General features: G+C 45.6%; 4 protein-coding genes across 4 annotated transcripts; 3 read left to right on the top strand and 1 right to left on the bottom strand.

Annotated features, from left to right (window-relative positions):
• Positions 1-578: 578 nt before the first annotated feature.
• LOC116367480 (polysialoglycoprotein-like) lies at positions 579-2,911 on the bottom strand. Its single transcript, XM_031818881.1, has 5 exons — positions 2,779-2,911; positions 2,539-2,604; positions 2,306-2,389; positions 1,244-2,170; positions 579-1,175 (listed from the first exon to the last, which is right to left on the bottom strand). Exons 1-5 carry the CDS (start codon positions 2,876-2,878, stop codon positions 667-669), a joined length of 1,686 nt encoding a protein of 561 aa, XP_031674741.1. The 5' UTR covers positions 2,879-2,911; the 3' UTR covers positions 579-666.
• Positions 2,912-2,992: 81 nt separating this feature from the next.
• On the top strand, positions 2,993-14,310 carry LOC116367478 (uncharacterized). The gene is made up of 10 exons (XM_031818879.1): positions 2,993-3,532; positions 4,762-4,820; positions 6,809-7,012; positions 11,629-11,711; positions 12,400-12,592; positions 12,683-12,970; positions 13,118-13,236; positions 13,632-13,668; positions 13,917-14,208; positions 14,297-14,310. Exons 1-10 carry the CDS (start codon positions 3,463-3,465, stop codon positions 14,308-14,310), a joined length of 1,359 nt encoding a protein of 452 aa, XP_031674739.1. The 5' UTR covers positions 2,993-3,462.
• Positions 4,834-6,802, top strand: LOC116367481 (serine/threonine-protein phosphatase 6 regulatory ankyrin repeat subunit A-like). The gene is made up of 2 exons (XM_031818882.1): positions 4,834-5,522; positions 6,170-6,802. The coding sequence occupies exons 1-2, from the start codon at positions 5,345-5,347 to the stop codon at positions 6,295-6,297; spliced, it is 306 nt and encodes a 101-aa protein (XP_031674742.1). The 5' UTR covers positions 4,834-5,344; the 3' UTR covers positions 6,298-6,802.
• Positions 14,280-20,583, top strand: LOC116367479 (uncharacterized). The gene is made up of 5 exons (XM_031818880.1): positions 14,280-14,610; positions 15,667-19,274; positions 19,519-19,772; positions 20,113-20,200; positions 20,343-20,583. The coding sequence occupies exons 1-5, from the start codon at positions 14,312-14,314 to the stop codon at positions 20,516-20,518; spliced, it is 4,425 nt and encodes a 1,474-aa protein (XP_031674740.1). The 5' UTR covers positions 14,280-14,311; the 3' UTR covers positions 20,519-20,583.
• The last annotated feature ends 1,705 nt before the right edge of the window (positions 20,584-22,288 follow it).

Below are 22,288 nucleotides of genomic sequence, written 5' to 3'. Positions count from 1 at the left end.
CAGGCCGGCTCGGAAGCAGGAACTACTTCTGTCAGAGTATATTAAATATCTTTGTCAGGAACAAGTCAGTTCTGTTTTGCCCTGCGAGGTGGGACAGAGAGCCCGTATATACGAAAATTGCATTTACCACTTACTGCTTAGCTAATAAAAAATACATAGCATACGTCGGTGCCTCATTTTTATATTTTTCCTGATACCAGATTCGAATTGACGCAACCCTGACACGAGGGGAAAAACCAAAAATATAAACGGTAATTATAAAGTAAAAACCGTAAAGTTGTCATGTAGCAAAGTAGGCAACAAAACACACAGCAACACGTAAACAAGTCTGCAAGTTGTGACCGGAAATGGCGTCAAAATGCTGTTTGAGGTATCATGTGATGCTACTAGCATAAATGGACCAACACTGAGCAAATGTAGCTTAAGTCAAATGGTAATTTAAAACACAGGGGTCAGAGTAATATTGCTGGCGCATGGATATAATGCAAAATAAATGTTGCCATCACCCCAGTTACTCAAGTCAGGTCATAGACCTCAGCTCCAAGTAGGAACCACCAAAACAATACAGAGGACACAAGTATTACAGTTAATGTTTATTTGAGCCAAAACAAGCAAATGCAGTTACACACTGGACTAGAGTACCCGTTAACTATTGCATGTCCCACGTCAGATATCCATGGCGTCGTCGCCGGACGGGCCGGTGGCAGCTTCAGAGGTGGCGTCGTCGCCGGACGGGCCGGTGGCAGCTTCAGAGGTGGCGTCGTCAGAGGACGGGCCGGTGGCAGCGACAGAGGTGGCGTCGTCGCCGGACGGGCCGGTGGCAGCGACAGAGGTGGCGTCGTCGCCGGACGGGCCGGTGGCAGCGACAGAGGTGGCGTCGTCGCCGGACGGGCCGGTGGCAGCGACAGAGGTGGCGTCGTCGCCGGACGGGCCGGTGGCAGCTTCAGAGGTGGCGTCGTCGCCGGACGGGCCGGTGGCAGCTTCAGAGGTGGCGTCGTCGCCGGACGGGCCGGTGGCAGCTTCAGAGGTGGCGTCGTCGCCGGACGGGCCGGTGGCAGCTTCAGAGGTGGCGTCGTCGCCGGACGGGCCGGTGGCAGCTTCAGAGGTGGCGTCGTCGCCGGACGGGCCGGTGGCAGCTTCAGAGGTGGCGTCGTCGCCGGACGGGCCGGTGGCAGCTTCAAGGTGGCGTCGTCGCCGGACGGGCCGGTGGCAGCTTCAGAGGTGGCGTCGTCGCCGGACGGGCCGGTGGCAGCTTCAGAGGTGGCGTCGTCGCCGGACGGGCCGGTGGCAGCTTCAGAGGTGGCGTCGTCGCCGGACGGGCCGGTGGCAGCTTCAGAGGTGGCGTCGTCGCCGGACGGGCCGGTGGCAGCTTCAGAGGTGGCGTCGTCGCCGGACGGGCCGGTGGCAGCTTCAGAGGTGGCGTCGTCAGAGGACGGGCCGGTGGCAGCTTCAGAGGTGGCGTCGTCAGAGGACGGGCCGGTGGCAGCTTCAGAGGTGGCGTCGTCAGAGGACGGGCCGGTGGCAGCTTCAGAGGTGGCGTCGTCAGAGGACGGGCCGGTGGCAGCTTCAGAGGTGGCGTCGTCAGAGGACGGGCCGGTGGCAGCTTCAGAGGTGGCGTCGTCAGAGGACGGGCCGGTGGCAGCTTCAGAGGTGGCGTCGTCAGAGGACGGGCCGGTGGCAGCTTCAGAGGTGGCGTCGTCGCCGGACGGGCCGGTGGCAGCTTCAGAGGTGGCGTCGTCGCCGGACGGGCCGGTGGCAGCTTTAGAGGTGGCGTCGTCAGAGGACGGGCCGGTGGCAGCTTCAGAGGTGGCGTCGTCAGAGGACGGGCCGGTGGCAGCTTCAGAGGTGGCGTCGTCAGAGGACGGGCCGGTGGCAGCTTCAGAGGTGGCGTCGTCAGAGGACGGGCCGGTGGCAGCTTCAGAGGTGGCGTCGTCAGAGGACGGGCCGGTGGCAGCTTCAGAGGTGGCGTCGTCAGAGGACGGGCCGGTGGCAGCTTCAGAGGTGGCGTCGTCAGAGGACGGGCCGGTGGCAGCTTCAGAGGTGGCGTCGTCAGAGGACGGGCCGGTGGCAGCTTCAGAGGTGGCGTCGTCAGAGGACAGGGCATCATTTGCCGGAGAGCTACCATGGTTTGGAGAAGCTTGGGATTCTACTTCATTGGTCTCTAAATACTCTTGAGAAAAAACAAAAGGAACAGTTGGGTATTCTACAGCAACACATCTGTTCTACACGGTCTAGGCCAAATTGCTAATCGAATTTTGAGCAACATGAAGCCAACAGTTTTCAAAGTATATGTTTCAGGCCGTACCTTCTCTGGTTTGTTTCGCGTCAGACCCTATGGATCGGAGCAAGGCCAGGGCATGCACAATGGAGACGTCATTTGATGACAGCTCTGAAAAATTTAGGTTTAGGTACACAAGCAAAAGGTTTGACAACATTATTTAGACTGAGTTACTCTATGCTGTTGAATGAGTGTCAAACACAGCAGCACCATAGACAGTGACAAACATAGCTAGAAGGGTTGTGGAAAGAAACACTTACCTCCAAGTCTCCTCTGCAGAGAGACTTGATCTTGCTTCTGGGACTTTCCAACAGGGTAACAAGAAACTGAGGAGAAAGTGTTGACAGAAGTTGAGTTCACACAAAATAGCTACATATATTAATAGCAGTGAAGAATAAAAGATGACCAACGCGGAAGATACAGACAGTCAAATATTAATACCCAACTTATAAAGTTAAGCATATTTACCAAACAAATCCCTTAAACATTAGTGAACCAACCTTTGACAACCCCCACAGTCATCACAACGAGCAGCAATTCTCTCACACCTCCCATGATCATGAAAATAGTCTGTGTTATCAACAGGTAATGTCTTCCCATGGCCTGTATGAGGCTTATATAGGCCACTAATGACCGTTTACCTGACAAACATGGCTTAACGATCAATTAACAAGCTTGATTGAGTTGTTACGTTCAGATAGAAATAGACCATGTAGAACACATGTTGATTCTTATCAAGTTGGTGGGCAGGCAATCTTTTCTACTCCATATATTGCATTTATATCTGTAATGATTAACCCTAATGGTCTCAGATCAGCAGTAGAAAGAAGTAGGCCTAATTATTTTAGGTGTAATCTTCAAAGATATTAGGGGGAAATAAACACTGTACCCAAATCCACGTTTTACAATGCTCCTGGGAAATGGGTAGGCCTCCACCTATAGTCCTTCACAGTTTTACAGCTGTGATATATTTATTTATTTACATAGATCACATACATAAATAAATATGATAGCTGTAGGTAGCGTTGAGATAAAATTCCCATATTCTATTGCTACTAACATAAATCCTAATATATCATGTTTTCCTCATTTGCTCTGTAGGAGGTTCGTCATATGAAGGACATTCAAGTGGATGTGACCCCTAACCTGCAATAGGGGCTCAGTGAGGTGACAGACATCCTGTAATGGATCTCCAGCTAGTGTCTGAGGACCTGGAGAAGGCTGTGTCTACAGCTGTGGGGCAGGACAAGCATGGTAACCTAACCTCACTGTATGAAGGATTTTATTGTTATGGATAGTCATCTCCAATCTGTTCAAATATCACTGTTGTTGATAACACACATTACCAAAATGATTCACACTTGTCTTCCTATTTCCACATAATCTGTCATGGTTCCCCACCCCAACAGGGCATAAAACCAACCTCTCTTTATTGCTACTGCTAATACACCCAAATCCAACAGCGTTCGAGTATCTTATTGCTTTTCTTCTAACCCTGAATGGCAACATTTTATCCTAGTACACAAGCATGTCACTTTATCCATCCACACCCACTCTACTGCCGCATGGCCACTGCGGCTGAGACTTTCACCCTCTCGTTACAGGTATAGCAGGTAACCAACCCCACCCGGGTCTTACCCCCTAGGACTTACCCTTTGCAGGTACCTGCCTGCTCGGGCTTACCTTCTGGGACTCAACCTATTCCGGGACTCGACCGGTCGTAATACAATGGGACTACTGAATAAGCTCAGGCTTTCTAGGTTCGTACCCTATAATTGGTTCAGCCTACGACTCTCATCTCCCCAAGATGCCAGAATTAGTGATAACGGGTGTAGGAACTGTGCCTACCTTGTTTCTGTTTCACTGATTCGGAATCTCTAGTTCGACTGCAAATCGCGGTGAACCCTGCTCGCAGTGCCAACTGTTAGGTTCTAATTCTCAGAGTAAAAACTCGACGGACACTATGAATGCTTGAACCAAGTTTATTCTTCCCAGAGGGTCAAGACAGCTGCATTAGACAAAAAACATATTCACACAAGCACTGATATTTAATCCTCTCTCCTATGCTGAGTCTCCTCCTACACATCTAAACAGTCAATGCATCTCTGTTGCTAGACAGAACCTTAGTGATATCTGTTCTTCCTCACTTCATCTGACCTGACCGCTACCCCAAAGTGCTCACTCCTCCCCAACTCAAGGCTGACATGGTGATTGGTACCAGACTGTGTCTCTTCTCATCCCAGAGGATCCCACCCATAGGATGCCTGATGGCTAACAAAAACATATCCTGACATAATGTAAACGTTATACATTAAGCTCTCTCCCTCAGTGACATGAATTCGTATATTTCATATTCTCAGAACCCAACAGTAGGTTTTAAGGTGTGGCTGCATGTTTGTCGTGGACGCATCGTCACTCTTGATGTTCTTTTTCCAAGTCTGAACTGGCCGTTCTTCTCTTTCCTCGACTAATTGAAACCTCAGGGACAGACATCCTGAACGAATCTGATGTCAGAGCTCCCATCAGCCCTCTACACCTCGCTGTGAGTAAAGCCTACCTGCTCCTGTAGTGGTCTCCATATGACAAATGGCACCCTATTCCCTATTTAGTACACTACGTTTGATCAGATCCTTATAGGCCCTGATCAAAAGTAGTTCACTACATAGGGAATAGGGTGCTATCTGGGATGCAAGCATGGTGTAGATTTTCCACAGGAAGTTGACTGTCCAGACAGACTCACACACCATATTCCGATCTATTCCTGATTAGTGTAAAATACATGCATATTCTACACAGTGATGATGAGGATGATTTCCTTATTTTGCCATTTGAGTTAATCAACCTCAGAGGAGAAGTAGAGTGTTTGTTTCTCAATCCCACGCTTGACAGGAACCTCCGATGTTTATGCTGGGCAGGAGCAAAAATGGGCTCCCGATTGAAAGACTCTGGTCTACTTTAGAGGTCTAGCACTGTATTTCTGTTCAGGTGTACCACTGGTCTACTCTAGGACATTGATTATATTAAGAGTGAATATCTATTCATGCGTACCACAGTCACCACCATGCTATGGAGGTCCTGGTTCAGTCTCTGCTGGATCTAGACGTGAGGGACAGCCAGGGGCGCACCCCTCTGGACCTGGCTGCCTTAAAAAGCCTTGTGGAGTGTGTTGACGTCCTCATCAACCAGGAAGCCTCCATCCTGGTTAAAGACTTCACTCTGAAGAGGACCCCCATCCACGCTGCAGGTAGACATAAGGATATCACATAGAGCTTCTGTAATTAAAAAGTTTTCCTGACCAAGATGGCCATTTGTTTGGTCATGTTGCTAGGACGACTATGTCCACTCTAGGGATGGTATCGTGTGAAAATGCCCACGAGACACTGATCTAAGGTCATTTTTTGTCATGTTCTCCACTAATGATTGAGGATCTAGGGAGGGTAAGCTGATCCTAGATCAGTGCACAGGGGAGACTTCTATCCAGAGCCAGGTACACAGCTAGCAAGTGACAGGCTTCAATGGCCTCAGCCCCAAAATTCTTTATTATCTGCTGTGTTAACATCATGAGGATGTCATCTACCAACACCACTGTTCTTGAAATCTGTCTGTTCATGTGAAGGTTATAGTCGTCCAGCAATCTGCTCATATCCTCTCTGTTGATCCTCCTCTAGCTACCAATGGTCAATCATCTGACATTCTTATATCCTCTTGTTGATCCTCCTCTAGCTACCAATGGTCAATCATCTGACATTCTTATATTCTCTCTGTTTATCCTCCTCTCGCTACCAATGGTCAATCATCTCACATTCTTATATCTTCTCAGTTTTTCCATCTCTAGCTACTGAAGGTCAATCATCTCACATTGTTATATCCTCTCTGTTTATCTTCCTCTAGCAACCAACGGACATTCGGAGTGTTTGCGTTTGCTGATTGGAAATGCTGACATCCAGAGTACAGTGGACATTCAAGACGGAATAGTCACTTGGGTTTTGGATACAATTCCTGAAATAAAGAGATTTTGAAACTGGGGCTGCATCCAAAATGGCAACCTGTACCCTACTTGGTACAGTACTTTAAACCAAAGTCCTATGGGCTCAGGTCAAGAGTAGTGTACCATATAGGGAATAGGTTGCCATTTGGGACTCAGCCTGGTTACTACCAGTTTGTAATATGACCTGTTGTCTTGTGTATCAGAACCCCTCTGATGCTGTCGGTGCTGAGCGGACACAGACTGTGTGTACTCCCTGTTCAACAAGGGAGCAAGCGTAGAAGCCAAAGACAAATGGCACAGAACAGCTCTACACAGAAGGGTTGTGAGGAGAGTTGGCTGTACGCGCTCACACACAGAAAGAGAGGGGGAGGCTTGTTCTGATCTAGGGATGGGGCCATTGAAATACTAGGGATGGCTTTGGTGTGGGATCTAGCATGGAATATAAATTATGCCCAAATATACCTATTATGATTCCTTATTATTTAATTGATTATAAATTATTCAAATCCATTCTTGTCTCCCCTCCCTTCCCTTCCTCCTAGGCGGTGACTTTTCACGAGGAGTGCAGCACAGTGCCAGCTTCCTGGTTCGGGAAGGTAAGGGGCGGAGCCATGTCCACCTGGTGGCGGCGTCCGGACACATCGGGATACTGGGGTGGCTCCTACACACCGCCCAGTCAGTGTGGACCCTCCCCGTCATCACAGACAACCAGGGCTACACGCCACTACACTTGGCCTGCTACAACGGTATGTACTGGACAGAGGGACAGCGAAGTGGGCCAGAGGCCACAAACAAATACACACATAAACATAGCGTGTCTTAAATCACCACAGTCAGCTTCAGGAGGGCACGAACCGAGACAGTCCGCACAGGAACCTTAAGAGTCCCTCAGACAGAGAGAGAGAAGAGGGAGGGATAGGGGGAGGCACAACAGGCCCACACTCATCCTCTCATACCACCAGGTTCCCTTCCAGCAGATACTGCACTTCAGAGGAACTGCTGCTGCTATACCCCATCTTTACCTTTACCCACAAAGGTCCTAAACGGTAGAAAGTGTCCGGCCAACAGACAGACGCACACCTTATGACGGCAATAACCTGTAGTCCAAGGGGATAGTAGCACTTCACTGAGAGCAAAACAGACAGGGACCAAAAGATGTGGAAGAAGCATTTTCAAAACCTGTTTTGACTGTAGAAATTGGGCTGAGTGTTTGTGCTGAGAAAAGACATAAGGAGTGATGTTTCATTTAAGTTTCATGAGAGTGATTGTCATGTTTATCCGCACACTAAGACAGTCAGAACGCACCTAGCCTCTTGTCTGTAATCCATGTGGGAGGAGGGGAAATCATACATTTTGTATGAACAAATATTTTTATAAAATCATTCATGTCTTAAGCTCTGTGGGAATAAAAAAATGGTAGCATTTGCTCTGATGAGTAATTGTAAAGATTTAATGCATCCCAAAAGGAACCCTATACTGAATAGTACACTACTGTTGAACAGGGTCCATAGGGTTCTGGTCAAAAGCAGTGCCATTTAGGATGCTGGTATGTGAACAACAGGACTTTTTGATGGGACATATTACATTATTAAACCTACCTGTCCTTTGGCCTCTAGAAAGTAAATGATTAATTAATGTATTCTTTCTTGTGATATTTATGTCATCATTTTGTGCCTTCGTTAGTTACTGAGGGGAGGTTAGGAGAGTAGGGGCACCTGTATGAGCGACAACAATGATGCACACTAAGTACTACAATGTTTGTGAAAAGCACTGATACTATCCCGAGGCATGTGAGGTGGAAAACATGTCTCCCTTGGAGAGGAGAAACACTGTACACCAATGGTAGGACAACAGCATTTAGATTTTCTTCTGTTGGAAAATAAATATCTATATTATCTGTCTTTGGTCTTATAATCAATGTTTTTTAACAGGTTTTGCTTGCTTTAACTTTAAAATGAAACCTCTCAATCATTGTATGTGATTGAATGTTCATATCCCCGTTTTTGTCTCTTTTTGAAAATCATTTTAACTGGAAATATGTGCAATACATTTGCTATGTTCACCAAATCAGCAACAAGAGATGATCTTTCTTTTAAACGGATGAAACTAGCATGTACATATGAAATGGTGACTGAATTCGAAACTCCCATGAATTCTTTCAGTATCTGAAGTTTGCTGTATATTTTATGAGTAATAAATGTTATTTAATGATGAACTCTGGGTTATCGGTGTGGGTTATATATTTTATTTTATTTTGCATTGCGTCCACAACATTACATTTTTAAGGGCAATAGTAGCCTACATTTGTGAACAACTCGCAGGATTTCCATGCGTGAGCTTTCAACCGCTCAGGGCGTTGCATCAGCACGAGATCGGAAGTGCGTCAAATCTGTACAGCATTGTTACGTCATCACTGATAAATGTTGAAACTGATGAGAAACCGCGGGAGCAGTTCAGTCTGATTCTCGCTAGTGCTGGAGGAGCGTTCATTTTGGCAAGGAAATGTGCTGATTTTGCAAGGACGTGGAGAAGAAAGAGTTCAAGGTATGCATGTTATTTAAGCAATAAGGCCCAAGCGGTTGTGGTATATGGTCAATATACCACGGCTAAGGGCTGTTCTTACAACCCGAAGTGCTAGGACACAGCCCTTAGCCATGGTATATTTATTTGATTTATTTCACCTTTATTTAACCAGGTAGGCTAGTTGAGAACAAGTTCTCATTTGCAACTGCGACCTGGCCAAGATAAAGCATAGCAGTGTGAACAGACAGAGTTACACATGGAGTAAACAATTAACAAGTCAATAACACAGTAGGAAAAAAAGTCTATATACATTGTGTGCAAAAGGCATGATGAGGTAGGCGAATAATTACAATTTTGCAGATTAACACTGAAGTGATAAATAAATGATCAGATGGTCATGTACAGGTAGAGATATTGGTGTGCAAAAGAGCATAAAATAAAATAAATATAAACAGTATGGGGATGAGGTAGGTAAACTTGGGTGGGCTATTTACCGATAGACTATGTACATCTGCAGCGATCGGTTAGCTGCTCAGATAGCAGATTTTTGAAGTTGGTGAGGGAAATAAAAGTCTCCAACTTCAGCAATGTTTGCAATTCGTTCCAGTCACAGGCAGCAGAGAACTGGAACGAAAGGCGGCAAAATGAGGTGTTGGCTTTAGGGATGATCAGTGAGATACACCTGCTGGAGAGCGTGCTACGGGTGGGTGTTGCCATCGTGACCAGTGAACTGAGATAAGGCGGAGCTTTACCTAGCATGGACTTGTAGATGACCTGGAGTCAGTGGGTCTGGCGACGTATATTGGCCATATATCACGAATCCCCGAGGTGCCTTATTGCTATTATAATCTGGTTACCAACCTAATTAGAGCAGTAAAAAATACATGTTTTGTCATACCCATGGTATACAGTCTGATATACCACGGCTTTCAGCCAATCAGCATTCAGGTCTCAATCCAACCAGTTTATAATTATTTTGAAATCCCCATTTATATTAATTACTGTGGATTAAATATTGTTAAATAAATGAAATGATGTGCTATTCATTCTGTAATATCAAACTACAAATTCTATGGCCGGGGAGTCATGAGAGTTGGCTAAAGGTACAGTAGAATCTGTTGTGGGTCAAATGGGGGTCTAGGGTCAAAGGCTATGACACCACCTTCACATGTACGTCCTAAATGGCACCCTATTCCCTATGTAGGCTAGTGCACTACTTTTAACTAAGATCCATACACTGGTTGGCTGGTCTTGAAAAACATGCGTGCGCTCATCAATGGCCGGAATGCGTGTATCTTGTTATGACTCAACCTCAGCTAGCAAGTGCTCATTATGCAAATGTATTTGTTTGCAATGAACATTTAGAGACTAAATATAGTTTACATGTTGTCAACGTTCTAAGCGAACCCTGTCTATTTACTTTGTCTATTTTACCCAGTTAGTTACATGCCAGTTTTGTTGCTAAACAACCAACCCGTCTTTTTAGCCCCACGGTGGAGGTGTCATAATACCCATAAAACCTTGCGGTCAAACAGGGAGGGAAATGGTTCCAATCGTTTTTCCCCCATTCATTTTTCCCATAGGCAATTTCAGAAACACATCAAATAAGGGTTGTGTTTCATGTAGGCTTACCCTGGTGTGCCATTTTTAGAACCATGTAAATCTCTCACGGACAAGGTGACTTTTAGCAATACATTTGGCTCTATTTACTCTCAGATTCGAAATTTGTAATTAGCATCAAAGTAGACATGCAAAACTACAAATCCCTGCAAGCTCCTAAACGGTCATTTAGGACCCTTGCTAACAGGTTTTGTGTCAATTTAAACTTGCACTAAACATTTCACAGAATTGGCCATTTAAAGAAATGTAGCCAATTTATTAATTACTACATTTAGCTAACATTAGATAGTTAATCAAGAGATTCTTACCTTTGCCTCGATCAGCATGATCATCGTGGCATTTGTAGTTCTTTATGATAGCCACATTAGCAGATAATTAGCATTTCATTTTTGGGGGGGTAAATACAGGCGAATATATTGATAAAAGTCACCTTGTCCTAGAGAGATGTACAGTTATCAAAATGTCACACCAGGGTAAGCCTACCTGAAACACAGCCCTTATTTTAAGTGTTTCTAAAATCCACTATGGGAAAAGTCCCTGTTTGACTACTATGTTTTATGGGGATGTTTTATGGGGATTATGACTCATTCCTGTGGCACTCTATAGGGCTCCGGCCAAAATAAGTGCATTATATTGGAAATAGGGTGCTATTTCGGACACAAGCATAGATATGATGCATTATGATGTGACCATAGAAATAGAATCACTAGAAAGGATAGAGTCTCTGATCACGGCAATTTGACTGGTAAACTGAACTGTACACCTGACATGATGTTCTGATGATTCTATTTCTATGCATATGATGCATTATGATGTGACAATTGGAGTGTTGGGTTAATGGTGCTTTCAAGGCAAGTGATCTTGGTCAAATCATGACTTCCGTGATCTTTAGGTCGGAAATTTGGAGCTCTAAAGAGTTGCCAGAGTTTTTGTCATTTTTTTGTTATATCCAATTGGTAGTTACGATCTAGTCTCATCGCTGCAACTTCTCAAAGGTCGAGTCAGGAGTCCTCCGAAACATGACCCGCCAAGCCGTGCTGCTTCTGACTTGGAAATCCAAGTTGGATGACTGTTGAAAACAATTTCTCCATGTCTGAGTTTTTTTTTCTTTTTCGGTTGTCTTGAACACTCTGAAGTCGGAAGTCCGTTGTTTTCAACACGGCCAAAGGCGACACAGTAGGTGACATCTAAACATGACTTTGTGCTTGCTGTCTTTCAGGAGTCAGAGGTCAGTGGGAATGACCTCACCCTCATAGACCTGGGTGACCCCATCATTGACGGTGATGTTATGAAGGAAGACAGGTAAGTGATTTACACTAATGACACATTTGTGACTGGTTACAGGATCACATAGGCCTACAGATACAGATTATGTAGTAGGTCAAAGGTCACCGCCTACGGAGAGGTAGGCCCAGAGCCATGTATTTAGAGAGATGGGACATCTATCTGCATTATGTTCCTTTCTAGGGAGTTTTTCCTAGCCACCGTGCTTCTACACCTGCATTGCTTGCTGTTTGGGGTTTTAGGCTGGGTTTCTGTACAGCACTTTGACATATCAGCTGATGTACGAAGGGCTATATAAATAAATTTGATTTGATTATGTTGCATTTACATCAAAATGTATACATTACATGACACAGTATAATCAAAGATATCCATATGAGCGCTGGCTCCCCATGCGCAATATTGACATTTTAAACACTAATATGTACCTGAACATCTATTTTATAATTGACTTATAATGAAAGGGTAAATGAAAGGCTCAAAGGCGCTAACATGGAGTCCTTTCTAAAAGTTTGCCAAATTCTCTAAATATATAACTCTGGATAGGCCGAGTCATCTCAGAGTATTGGAACCATAGAATTCCAGTGATTCTATCCTAATTCTAGAAGGATTCATTCTACTTCTATGATTCTACTTCTATAATTGGAACACATCCTCACACTCACATTATAGTGACCTTAGAGAGATTCCTTTTTCTGTATCACAGAGAGGTTGAGAGACAGACCAAGTTGGAAGAGGCTGTTCTAGAGACAGATATCCCAACTCTGTCACTAGAGGCTGATGGAGAGATTGAGATGCAGGAGGCTGATCTGAAGACAGATGGCACATCTCAGTCACAGGAGGTTGAAGGAGAGAGTGAGTTGGACGAGGCCATTGTCATCCCATCTCAGTCACAGGAGGTATGATGTTTTGTGCTTTAATGACGCATTGAAGATTAAAATGACAAATTAATTGACCAAGCTTGAGCTAGTAAAGGTCTTCTAATCCAGGAGGCCAAAGGAGAGAGTGAGTTGAATCAGGTTGATCTGAAGACATCCACATCAACTCTGACACTGGAGGTCGAAGGAGAGAGTGAGTTGAATCAGGTTGATCTGAAGACATCCACATTAACTCTGACACTGGAGGTCGAAGGAGAGAGTGATTTGAATCAGGTTGATCTGAAGACATCCACATCAACTCTGACACTGGAGGTCGAAGGAGAGAGTGTGATGCAGGAGAGTGATGATGTAGAAACAGCCGGGCCATCTCAATCCCAGGAGACTGAACGAGTGGCAAAGGTAAATGCTTCCAGATAACAGTGTGTGTGTGTGTACATGTCTGTTTGTACACGCAGACAGTAGTTCGTAAACAGACACTGCGTTAACAGTGCTATGGCGAATTTGATTGAATTCCAGCCTAAGTCTGCTTTCTGTTGTCCCCATCAGGCTGCAGTGGTGACCTTCACTACCATGACCCGCAAGGCTGCAGCCTCCCAGACCAGCCTCAGCAGGGGAAAGAGAAGCTACCCAGACCTACACACCTTTGTGCAGGACATGAAGGATGGGTAAGTTGTCTTTGGTTCCCCGTGCATCCCCTAGATATGTTCCCTATTAGAGCCTTGGTCAACAATAGTTCCGTATTTAAGGAATATGGGCCATTTGCGACGTACCCATAGGGACAATCTCAATTGCATTCTCCTAGAGTTCTCTCTTCCCGCCTCCTTCTCAAAACCCATTGGATGAGAAAGCCCTCCCTTTTGTCCATCTCGTCCAATGGGTTTTGAGAAGGAGGTAAGGTGTCTCGTCTCGGGCAAATACAAGGGACTCAACTGACCAACTGACCAATCAGGGATGTTTGGATGTGGCCTACTTCCGTAGAGGTCCATCCATAACGTAATCTAAGAGAATAGAGGTAATATCATGTAGTTTATTTGTGTACCTTTTTTTATTTACTTTTCAGCCATTGGAATCTGCTGAGTGAGAATATGCGTTCCGGGGTGAGTTATAGTCACTTCTAAAGTAGTTCATGTTGGTAAGATGGACCAAACATTCCAAACTCTTATTGGTGGAAATCGTGCAGGACCTTTAATTCAGAGGAATTCCAAACTTTTTCACTCAGGCCCCCCTTTCCAGCATTGTGGAACATCCTGAACCACTGCTTTAATTGACTAGCTTGAGTAAACACATGGTGCAGCAGTGCAGCTCTGTTAACAAACTAACTCTGTATGGTCTTTTAACATTTCAGATGAGCAGAGATGAGTTTAGTGCTAGGTGCATGGATATTACAAATTGGGTAATGGAGTCTACATCCACTGTGGTCGTTCCCGCCCTTGACCTCACCATGCAGATCAGGCTCTCTGATTCGTCAAGCTCTTCTGGATCAGGAAGCAATGTGGCTAGAGAAGTGACCTCTCTTGGCCGCAGCGTCAGATTCAGCTTTCGTGGTGGACCCAGTAGACGCACCAGTTCAAGAACTACTTGCAGCACACAAACTCCCACGCCTAGTTTAGTGCTAGGTGCATGGATATTACAAATTGGTGGACATGGATATTACAAATTGGTGGACAGACATGTACACACACACACACTGTTATCTGGAAGCATTTACCTTTGCCACTCGTTCAGTCTCCTGGGATTGAGATGGCCCGGCTGTTTCTACATCATCACTCTCCTGCATCACACTCTCTCCTTCGACCTCCAGTTACAAATTGGGTAATGGAGTCTACATCCACTGTGGTCGTTCCCGCCCTTGACCTCACCATGCAGATCAGGCTCTCTGATTCGTCAAGCTCTTCTGGATCAGGAAGCAATGTGGCTAGAGAAGTGACCTCTCTTGGCCGCAGCGTCAGATTCAGCTTTCGTGGTGGACCCAGTAGACGCACCAGTTCAAGAACTACTTGCAGCACACAAACTCCCACGCCTTTCCCCTACTCTCACAGGTACCTACCCCTATCCCCTCCTCTCACAGGTACCTACCCCCTCCTCTCATAGGTACTTACCACTATCCCCTCCTCTCACAGGTACCTACCCCTATCCCCTCCTCTCACAGGTACCTACCCCTATCCCCTCCTCTCATAGGTACTTACCACTATCCCCTCCTCTCACAGGTACTTATCCCTATCCCCTCCTCTCATAGGTACTTACCACTATCCCCTCCTCTCATAGGTACTTACCACTATCCCCTCCTCTCACAGGTCCTTACCCCTATCCCCTCCTCTCATAGGTACTTATCCCTATCCCCTCCTCTCACAGGTACTTACCACTATCCCCTCCTCTCACAGGTACCTACCCCTTTCCCCTCCTCTCATAGGTACTTACCCCTATCCCCTCCTCTCATAGGTACTTACCACTATCCCCTCCTCTCATAGGTACTTACCACTATCCCCTCCTCTCATAGGTGCTTACCCCTATCCCCTCCTCTCATAGGTACCTACCCCTATCCCCTCCTCTCATAGGAACCTACCCCTATCCCCTCCTCTCATAGGTGCTTACCCCTATCCCCTCCTCTCATAGGTGCTTACCCCTATCCCCTCCTCTCATAGGTGCTTACCCCTATCCCCTCCTCTCATAGGTGCTTACCCCTATCCCCTCCTCTCATAGGTACCTACCCCTATCCCCTCCTCTCACAGGTACTTACCCCTATCCCCTCCTCTCATAGGTGCTTACCCCTATCCCCTCCTCTCACAGGTACTTACCCCCTATCCCCTCCTCTCATAGGTACTTACCCCTATCCCCTCCTCTCATAGGTACTTACCCCTATCCCCTCCTCTCACAGGTACTTACCCCTATCCCCTCCTCTCATAGGTACTTACCCCTTTCCCCTCCTCTTCTTGTAGGTTTTTCTAAAAACATTATTCCCATGTCCCTTGTTATAAGTACAAATATCCATTCCAGATCCACCTAGAGAGAAATACTACTTAGGTACTTCCAAATTCTTGGATCATATTTTGTATTTTGTTATCATGTACTATTAATTTCTGTTGTGCATTCTGCAGTTCCATGACCTCTTTGCTGAGTGTTGACGAAGAGCGATATGTCTCCTCACCTGAGGGTGGTGATAGAGAGATGAGACACAGACCCCACTCGGCACCACTGAGTTCTGTGTTTGGAATCTCTGAGGATTCTGTCTTCAACATGGTCCAGAGAGGCCAGTCGCAGAGTGAGATCGTACTGTCGTCCAGTTGGAGTAGACGGGAGAAATACAGACCTGTCAAAATACCAACGGACACCAGGTTTATGATGGGTATTGTAGAGTTGGTAATGAACCTTCTCAATTCCAGATTGGCTGAGCTAATGCGAAGTTTCAGTCAGGGAACTCTAGGTCCGCTGTCTGGTAGTATCTCAGCAAGTCAGCAGTTTGCCCAAGAAATGCTAAGCATGGTGTCTGCTAAGATGTATTCCCATGCCATAGAGCATATTGCGCACGGCCACAAGTCTCCCCTTGAGTTAGAGAGGGAGCTTGAGGCCATATTGGGTCCTCTGGCTGGACAGGTTATAGTCATCATCATAGATAGCATCTTTAAGGCTAAAGCCAACGGAAGAAACGAGGGACGAGCGACCAGCCCCTTGACCTATTTTCTCACTGCCATCTCAGCAGAAATACAAAGCCTAGTTGTTCAGAGATCGGCTAGCAGACCGTCCACCAGACTGTCCAACAACGACCCACTGCTGAACGTTTCCAAGTCAAAGGTCTTAAGATCAGTTCTGCTCAAAATGGCAGAACTCTTTGGCCAAGGTCCAAGTGAAACCTGTCTAGTTCCACTAGTCCAGAGTCAGTCCAACAACTCTGTTTGCGACTGGACTCTGAATGCAGGCACCGTTCATCCAAGTCAATTTCTGTCCCACAACAGAATGACAGAAGTGTCATCCGATGTTGTGGATCTTGTACTTGAGGTTTTTGGGATAACAGGATTTTTGGATAGCAGGAGCCCGTCAAGGCCACAGAGTGCCTGCTCCTACAACTCAGCTAATGGAGCAATAGATATGAGAGCTCTTGCTGGGGACTTGGTCAGACAGGTGTCTGTCAAACTCAGACCCTTTGTCTCTGAGAGTCAACTCTCCACCATGTCCATGACAGATCTGTCATCATCTATTTCTGACTCCACCTTGAAGCAGTTGTGTTGTAGCTCTGCTGTTGCTGCAGCAACTGTCTGTCAAGCAATCAAAATGGAGCTCGAGAACCAGAGACCTACAAACCTGTCAGCCAGAGACCTACTATCGTCTCTGGTAGAGAGCATTGAGGACATGGATATTTCTGACATCCTCCAGGGCCCGTCGGCCATTTTGGAGGAGGCTGCTATGATTAAGCACCCAGAGATGTCCACCTCGACAATATACAGGTCTCTGCTTCTCGACTCATCTCTCGCCTCCTCTAACATGGTCACTGAGAGCATTATCTTCAACAGCCCACGCCCATCAGAGGAGAATGTGAATATTCAGAATGTGCTCCCTGTTGATAAAGTTGACATCCTCCATGGTCAACCAGTGGAGGGGTATATCGTCAAAGCTGAGCAATGCATCACTCAGGTCATTCAGGATGCAGCTGTGACATATACTGGCATGCTGGATAAAACCGACACTTGTGGGAAACTGTCGGAAGTTCTGTCTATCTGCGTTTCCGCGGAGAATATTGAGGATGCATCCTCTGATCTATTTGGTGGAATTATTTCCGACCTGCATGAGGTATCTGAGGTCAATAAGACCTCCATGCGTACGAAATCAGGTCGCAAAATGTTCTGGATGGAAGTGAGTTCAGGTTCCCAGAAGATTTATACCAAAACCCTGGACAAACTGAGGAAGCTTTTCACCTCTCACCTTCTCACTGAGGGAAAAAATACTCCTGTGCAAATTGAGTTCTATGACACTGGACTACTTGTAACTGAGACCACTGTGGAGGTATCTCCTGTACAGAAGACAGACAGTAATACCTCTTCAATGTCCTCAGCCCACCAGCTCACCCTCGACACCTGCACTAAAGGGGTCATCAAACAGGTGATCTCGGTGCTGAGGGTGGAGACTTCAAAGGAAGTCAAATGCGAGAGCATGTCAAATGCATCCTTCGACTTCAACCAGAAGTTGGACTCTATAATTTCGAAATTGGAGAGCCTCACCATTTCGAGTGAGTCATCCAAGATTGCCACGCTCACGCGATCTCGTAGTGTAGCCAGCAGAACCTCTAACATTTCCATCCAGAGCTTTCACAGTGCTGAGTTCCGAGCTACGGCCAAACAGATTGTGCGTGAGGCCATTCTCAGAGCTGCTAGCGAAGCCAACTGTTCTTTGCCACAGAGCATGCCTAGCAGCACCTTCTCACACCATGTGGTTTCTACAACTGAAGACATAGTGAATATGATCATGCAAGACCTTGAAAGTCTATCCCAGTACACAGTGGAGGACGCAGACTCCTTCCCACTAGGAGAGAAAAAGCTGCAGTCCCAGCTCAATCCCAGAGTTGTCTTTGACACCTTATTGGATGCTGCTCAAACCATGTACCACAGAGTAAAGGACAGACTGAACGTCTTTTTGTCTTTTCCACCCGTGTCAGTCACCACAGCCAAAGATGTGCTGGACTCCACCCCTGTGGAGACACTCAGATGCTCAAAGTCCCCTGACACTGCTCTTGTTAAGGACAGGAGCCGCCCTCCGTCTGTGAGAAGTGAGAAGCCATTTTCAAAAGTCAGTTTGACTAAAAGGTCTAAAGCCCTTGTGTCTTCGAGTGGCTCCTCCACAGACCACCATGTAATTGACACATGCAGTGAGGATGTCACTCTGAGTATGTCAGTTGTGAGCGACACCAGTTTGAAGAGAGCCTCTCCTCTCCATGGTAGTGGATTGAGTGCAAGTTGTGAACCTCTTGTGGCTCTACAAGACGGAACAGTGGCAGTCAGCCAAGAAGGCTTTAGCAAAACTGCAAAGAAGACGCTCAGCTTGATCCTAAATGTGATCAAGTGCAGATTGGCCAACTCTGAGAGTTCATCTGTTGGGCAGAATGCAAGTGAGGAGTGTCTGATAGCCACTAACATGTTAGACTCTCTACTGGAGAGCCTTGACCTGTTGCCTGACATGAGTGCTGCCAATGAGATCACAAGGACAGAATGCCATACCTCTAACGCAATGGACAAGACAGGTTCACAGTCAGCGCTTGTGAGTCAACAAGAAATAAACATATCTGACACCAGTATCATAGTGAAAACTATAATGGACACATTGAAGACAGACGACCCAGAGATGACTACAGCAGAAGAAAATCTGGATAGGCTCCTGTCAATTGAAGCCCTTCAAGATGCGTCTGGCAACCTGATCGCAAAGGTCCATGGTCTCATTCAGGAGATAACCATAAGCCGCCAGCTTCAATCCACGACTGGCCACAGAAGCCTCTCTCAACCAGCGCTGCCAAAGCCAGCACTGAGGAAGCTGTCAAAGGACGATGCGTCAGAGCTCATTTACAGCTTTGCCCAGACTTCTGTTAGCAGACTCCTGGGACAGTGTTTGGGTAGGCCTATGCCACCCACCGCTGACAGGGTTTTGGATCAGGTCATCAAGTTGATGACAGACATGGTGATGGACAGCCTGACTGATCTGTCCAAGTCTGCAATGGAGGATGGTAAGTGAAAGTACCTCTTCATCTGCATAGGACTTCATTGTAACATGATGCTCACTACATTGCGTTTTATGATGTGAACTTTGCTGTTTGCGTCCAAAATGGCACCTTCTTCCATATTTAGTGCACTACTTTTGACCAGAGCCAGACCCTATGGGCCCTGTTCAAAAGTTGTGCACTATAAAGGGAAGAGAATGCCTTTTGGGACACAGTGACTGATTTCCATTGTTGCGTCCTCTTCTCCCAGTTATTGTACCCAGGTCGGTCACACCAGCTTGCTCTTCTTACTTAGACACCAGCCATGCCGCAAGTGACATCACTCATGGTGTTGTGGCTGACCTTAATGCTACTGAGGAATTCCCTGCCAGGGGCCTTAGCCCAGCTGATGTAAAGGCTGACGGCATGGCCCACCTTCCCTCTGCCAGGGGGGAAGAGACTAAGGAGAACAGGAAGTGGCATTTCCTACCCAAAATTATCAAGATTCCAAAGATCAGGATTAAGGTAGAGGGCTCAGTGTCTTTAGATTACCTCTGTAAGGCAGGGCTGAAATGTACCCTACAGATTCACTAAACCCCTATTGTCTCTGCATTAGAACAATGCTGTTGTCATTGTCTTTAGGAGGTTGAGTGAGGCCGCTGTAATACAATCCTAATATACATGGGATAGAGTCAATGGCTGTGTCCCAAATTGCATCCTATTCCCTATATAGTGCACTACTTTTGACCAGAGCTCTATATGCCCTTGTCAAAAGTAGTGCCTTACGTAGCCAATAGGGTGCCTTTTGGGATGCATGCCATATATTTTACACAGGCTCAGTTGTCCTGATGTGTTTTGTCAACAGCTATTCAAGACAAAAGGGGAACCGAAGAGCCACCCTGAACAGGATTCTCTGCCTACCAAACGTCTCAGAGAGACTCGTATTTCACAGGGTAAGTGATAAGCATTGATTATGTCATATTGATGTATCACCCTATGGCCAGCTTGTTAAAACGGTGACTACAGATACAGGCGGACAGACAGGCAGACAGATACACACATTCATTTTCTGATTATGAAATATTCTTATCACAGATGCTGAGTGTGAGGTTCTATCCACTTCCCCACCCAAGGAGGCCCTGACAACCACACTGGCCCCTGCTCCCCAGGAGTCCCAGTCCCGTAAACGCCCTCTCATAGTCAGGGTGTTACGAGCTATCTCCAGAGCCGTCTCCAAACCATTCAGAAAAGCTTTTGGGAAGAAGAATTAGCCAAATGCCGGATTTTATTACTATTTTAATCAGAGCCTTTATTTAATAAAACATTACTGCATTGATTTCTGTCTATAGTCGTCTTACTGTTTGTGCAAGATAATGGTACTTCAAACCACATCGTCAAACATATTTATAGTGAAGCACTTCATATTTTTTATTTTATTTAACCTTCATTTAACTAGGCAAGTCAGTTAAGAACAAATTATTATTTACAATGACGGCCTACCCCGGCCAAACCTGGATGTATAAGATGAACAGAGAACACTTTGTAACACTTTCTATGAAGCCCATATCTATAATGCATACACTCAAGTTTACTCATCATTGGGAAAGGTAGGCCAAACGGCCTTTACTTATCATTGGGAAAGGTAGGATGTGTTTTGGACACATCCTTTCTGTGCTCTAGCAATTTAAGAACAGATGCCTCCTTCCATCAGCCGTAGGCACCTTGTTCAGTATCTGTCACTTTACAGTACTATAGTTCATGATCTGGTTCTACTTAGTTTATGACATTCCTCCTCGTTCTTATAGGCTGGAGCAGACTTGGTTTGTCTCAAAATAAGACCGGTTTAAAATAGTTTTAGCCAGTTAAAGCAGGGTTTACCAAACTTTTTTTTCAAGGTGAAGGGGGAGGTTCGGACAGCTAAAGGACGTCCATTTTTTTGCACTGACCACAGACGTGGTCAAGTGTAAATATGACTTCTTACATGAGCCTGACAGTGCATCTCACGAAAGACAACGCCATCTCAGGCTAACATAGTTTGGAAAGCAATTGGCTATTGCTTCAAAGAGAAGACAATGAAAAGACTAATCTGTCTTTTAGTTATCAAAATTCTGAACTTAATTGAGCGAACAGTATTTTTGGCATCTGGCTATATCCCCGGTGAGTGTGCATACTCACTTTCTTTATCCCTGGGTCAGTGCCACTTGAAAGTCATATTGAAAAAGATTCTGCTAATCTCTATAGTCATATAAAGTGTAGTAGAATTGCATGGTCTATTGGTAAATAGCCCACCCTTTTTCACCTACCTCATCCCCATACTGTTTTTATTTATTTACTTTTCTGCTCTTTTGCACACCAATATCTCTACTTGTACATGACCATCTGATCATTCATCACTCCAGTGTTAATCTGCAAAATTGTAATTATTTGCCTACCTCCTCATGCCTTTTGCACACATTGTATATAGACTCCCCCTTTGGTTTCTACTGTGTTATTGACTTGTTAATTGTTTACTCCATGTGTAACTCTTTGTTGTCTGCTCACACTGCTATGCTTTATCTTGGCCAGGTCGCAGTTTCAAATGAGAACTTGTTCTCAACTAGCCTACCTGGTTAAATAAAGGTGAAATAAATAAAAAAAATGATAAAAAATATTTTTAAAAGGCCAATTTGTTTTCCTGTAAATAGAAACATATCTGATATAGCCTAGCCTAGGCTTACTCCACCACGCGCTGCATTGAACAGACGTTTTTTTGCGAACAGTGATTGAGTTATATTATTAGTCTAAATGATGACTATCCAATTTACTAATCACATTAGCAATAGATAGCTATCTTACATAAGTCTGTAAATGTGATGATGCATAGAATGCTTTATATGTTATTTATGGTGAAAATTAGCTTCCCCTTAACTTGAGACTCGCGCGCCTATGAGCAAGACAGTTAGGCCTAAACACTGTTTTCCTTTGCTAATGTTTCGTCCGTCCGTCGGCTGTCAGTTATGTCGATGACTGTGTACATACAGTGGGGCAAAAAAGTATTTAGT

This window comes from Oncorhynchus kisutch, unplaced genomic scaffold, assembly GCF_002021735.2.
Source record: "Oncorhynchus kisutch isolate 150728-3 unplaced genomic scaffold, Okis_V2 scaffold1679, whole genome shotgun sequence".
Classification (NCBI taxonomy): domain Eukaryota; kingdom Metazoa; phylum Chordata; class Actinopteri; order Salmoniformes; family Salmonidae; genus Oncorhynchus; species Oncorhynchus kisutch.
Note: the sequence above shows the minus strand (reverse complement) of the source record. Positions and strands in the feature narration are given on the sequence as shown.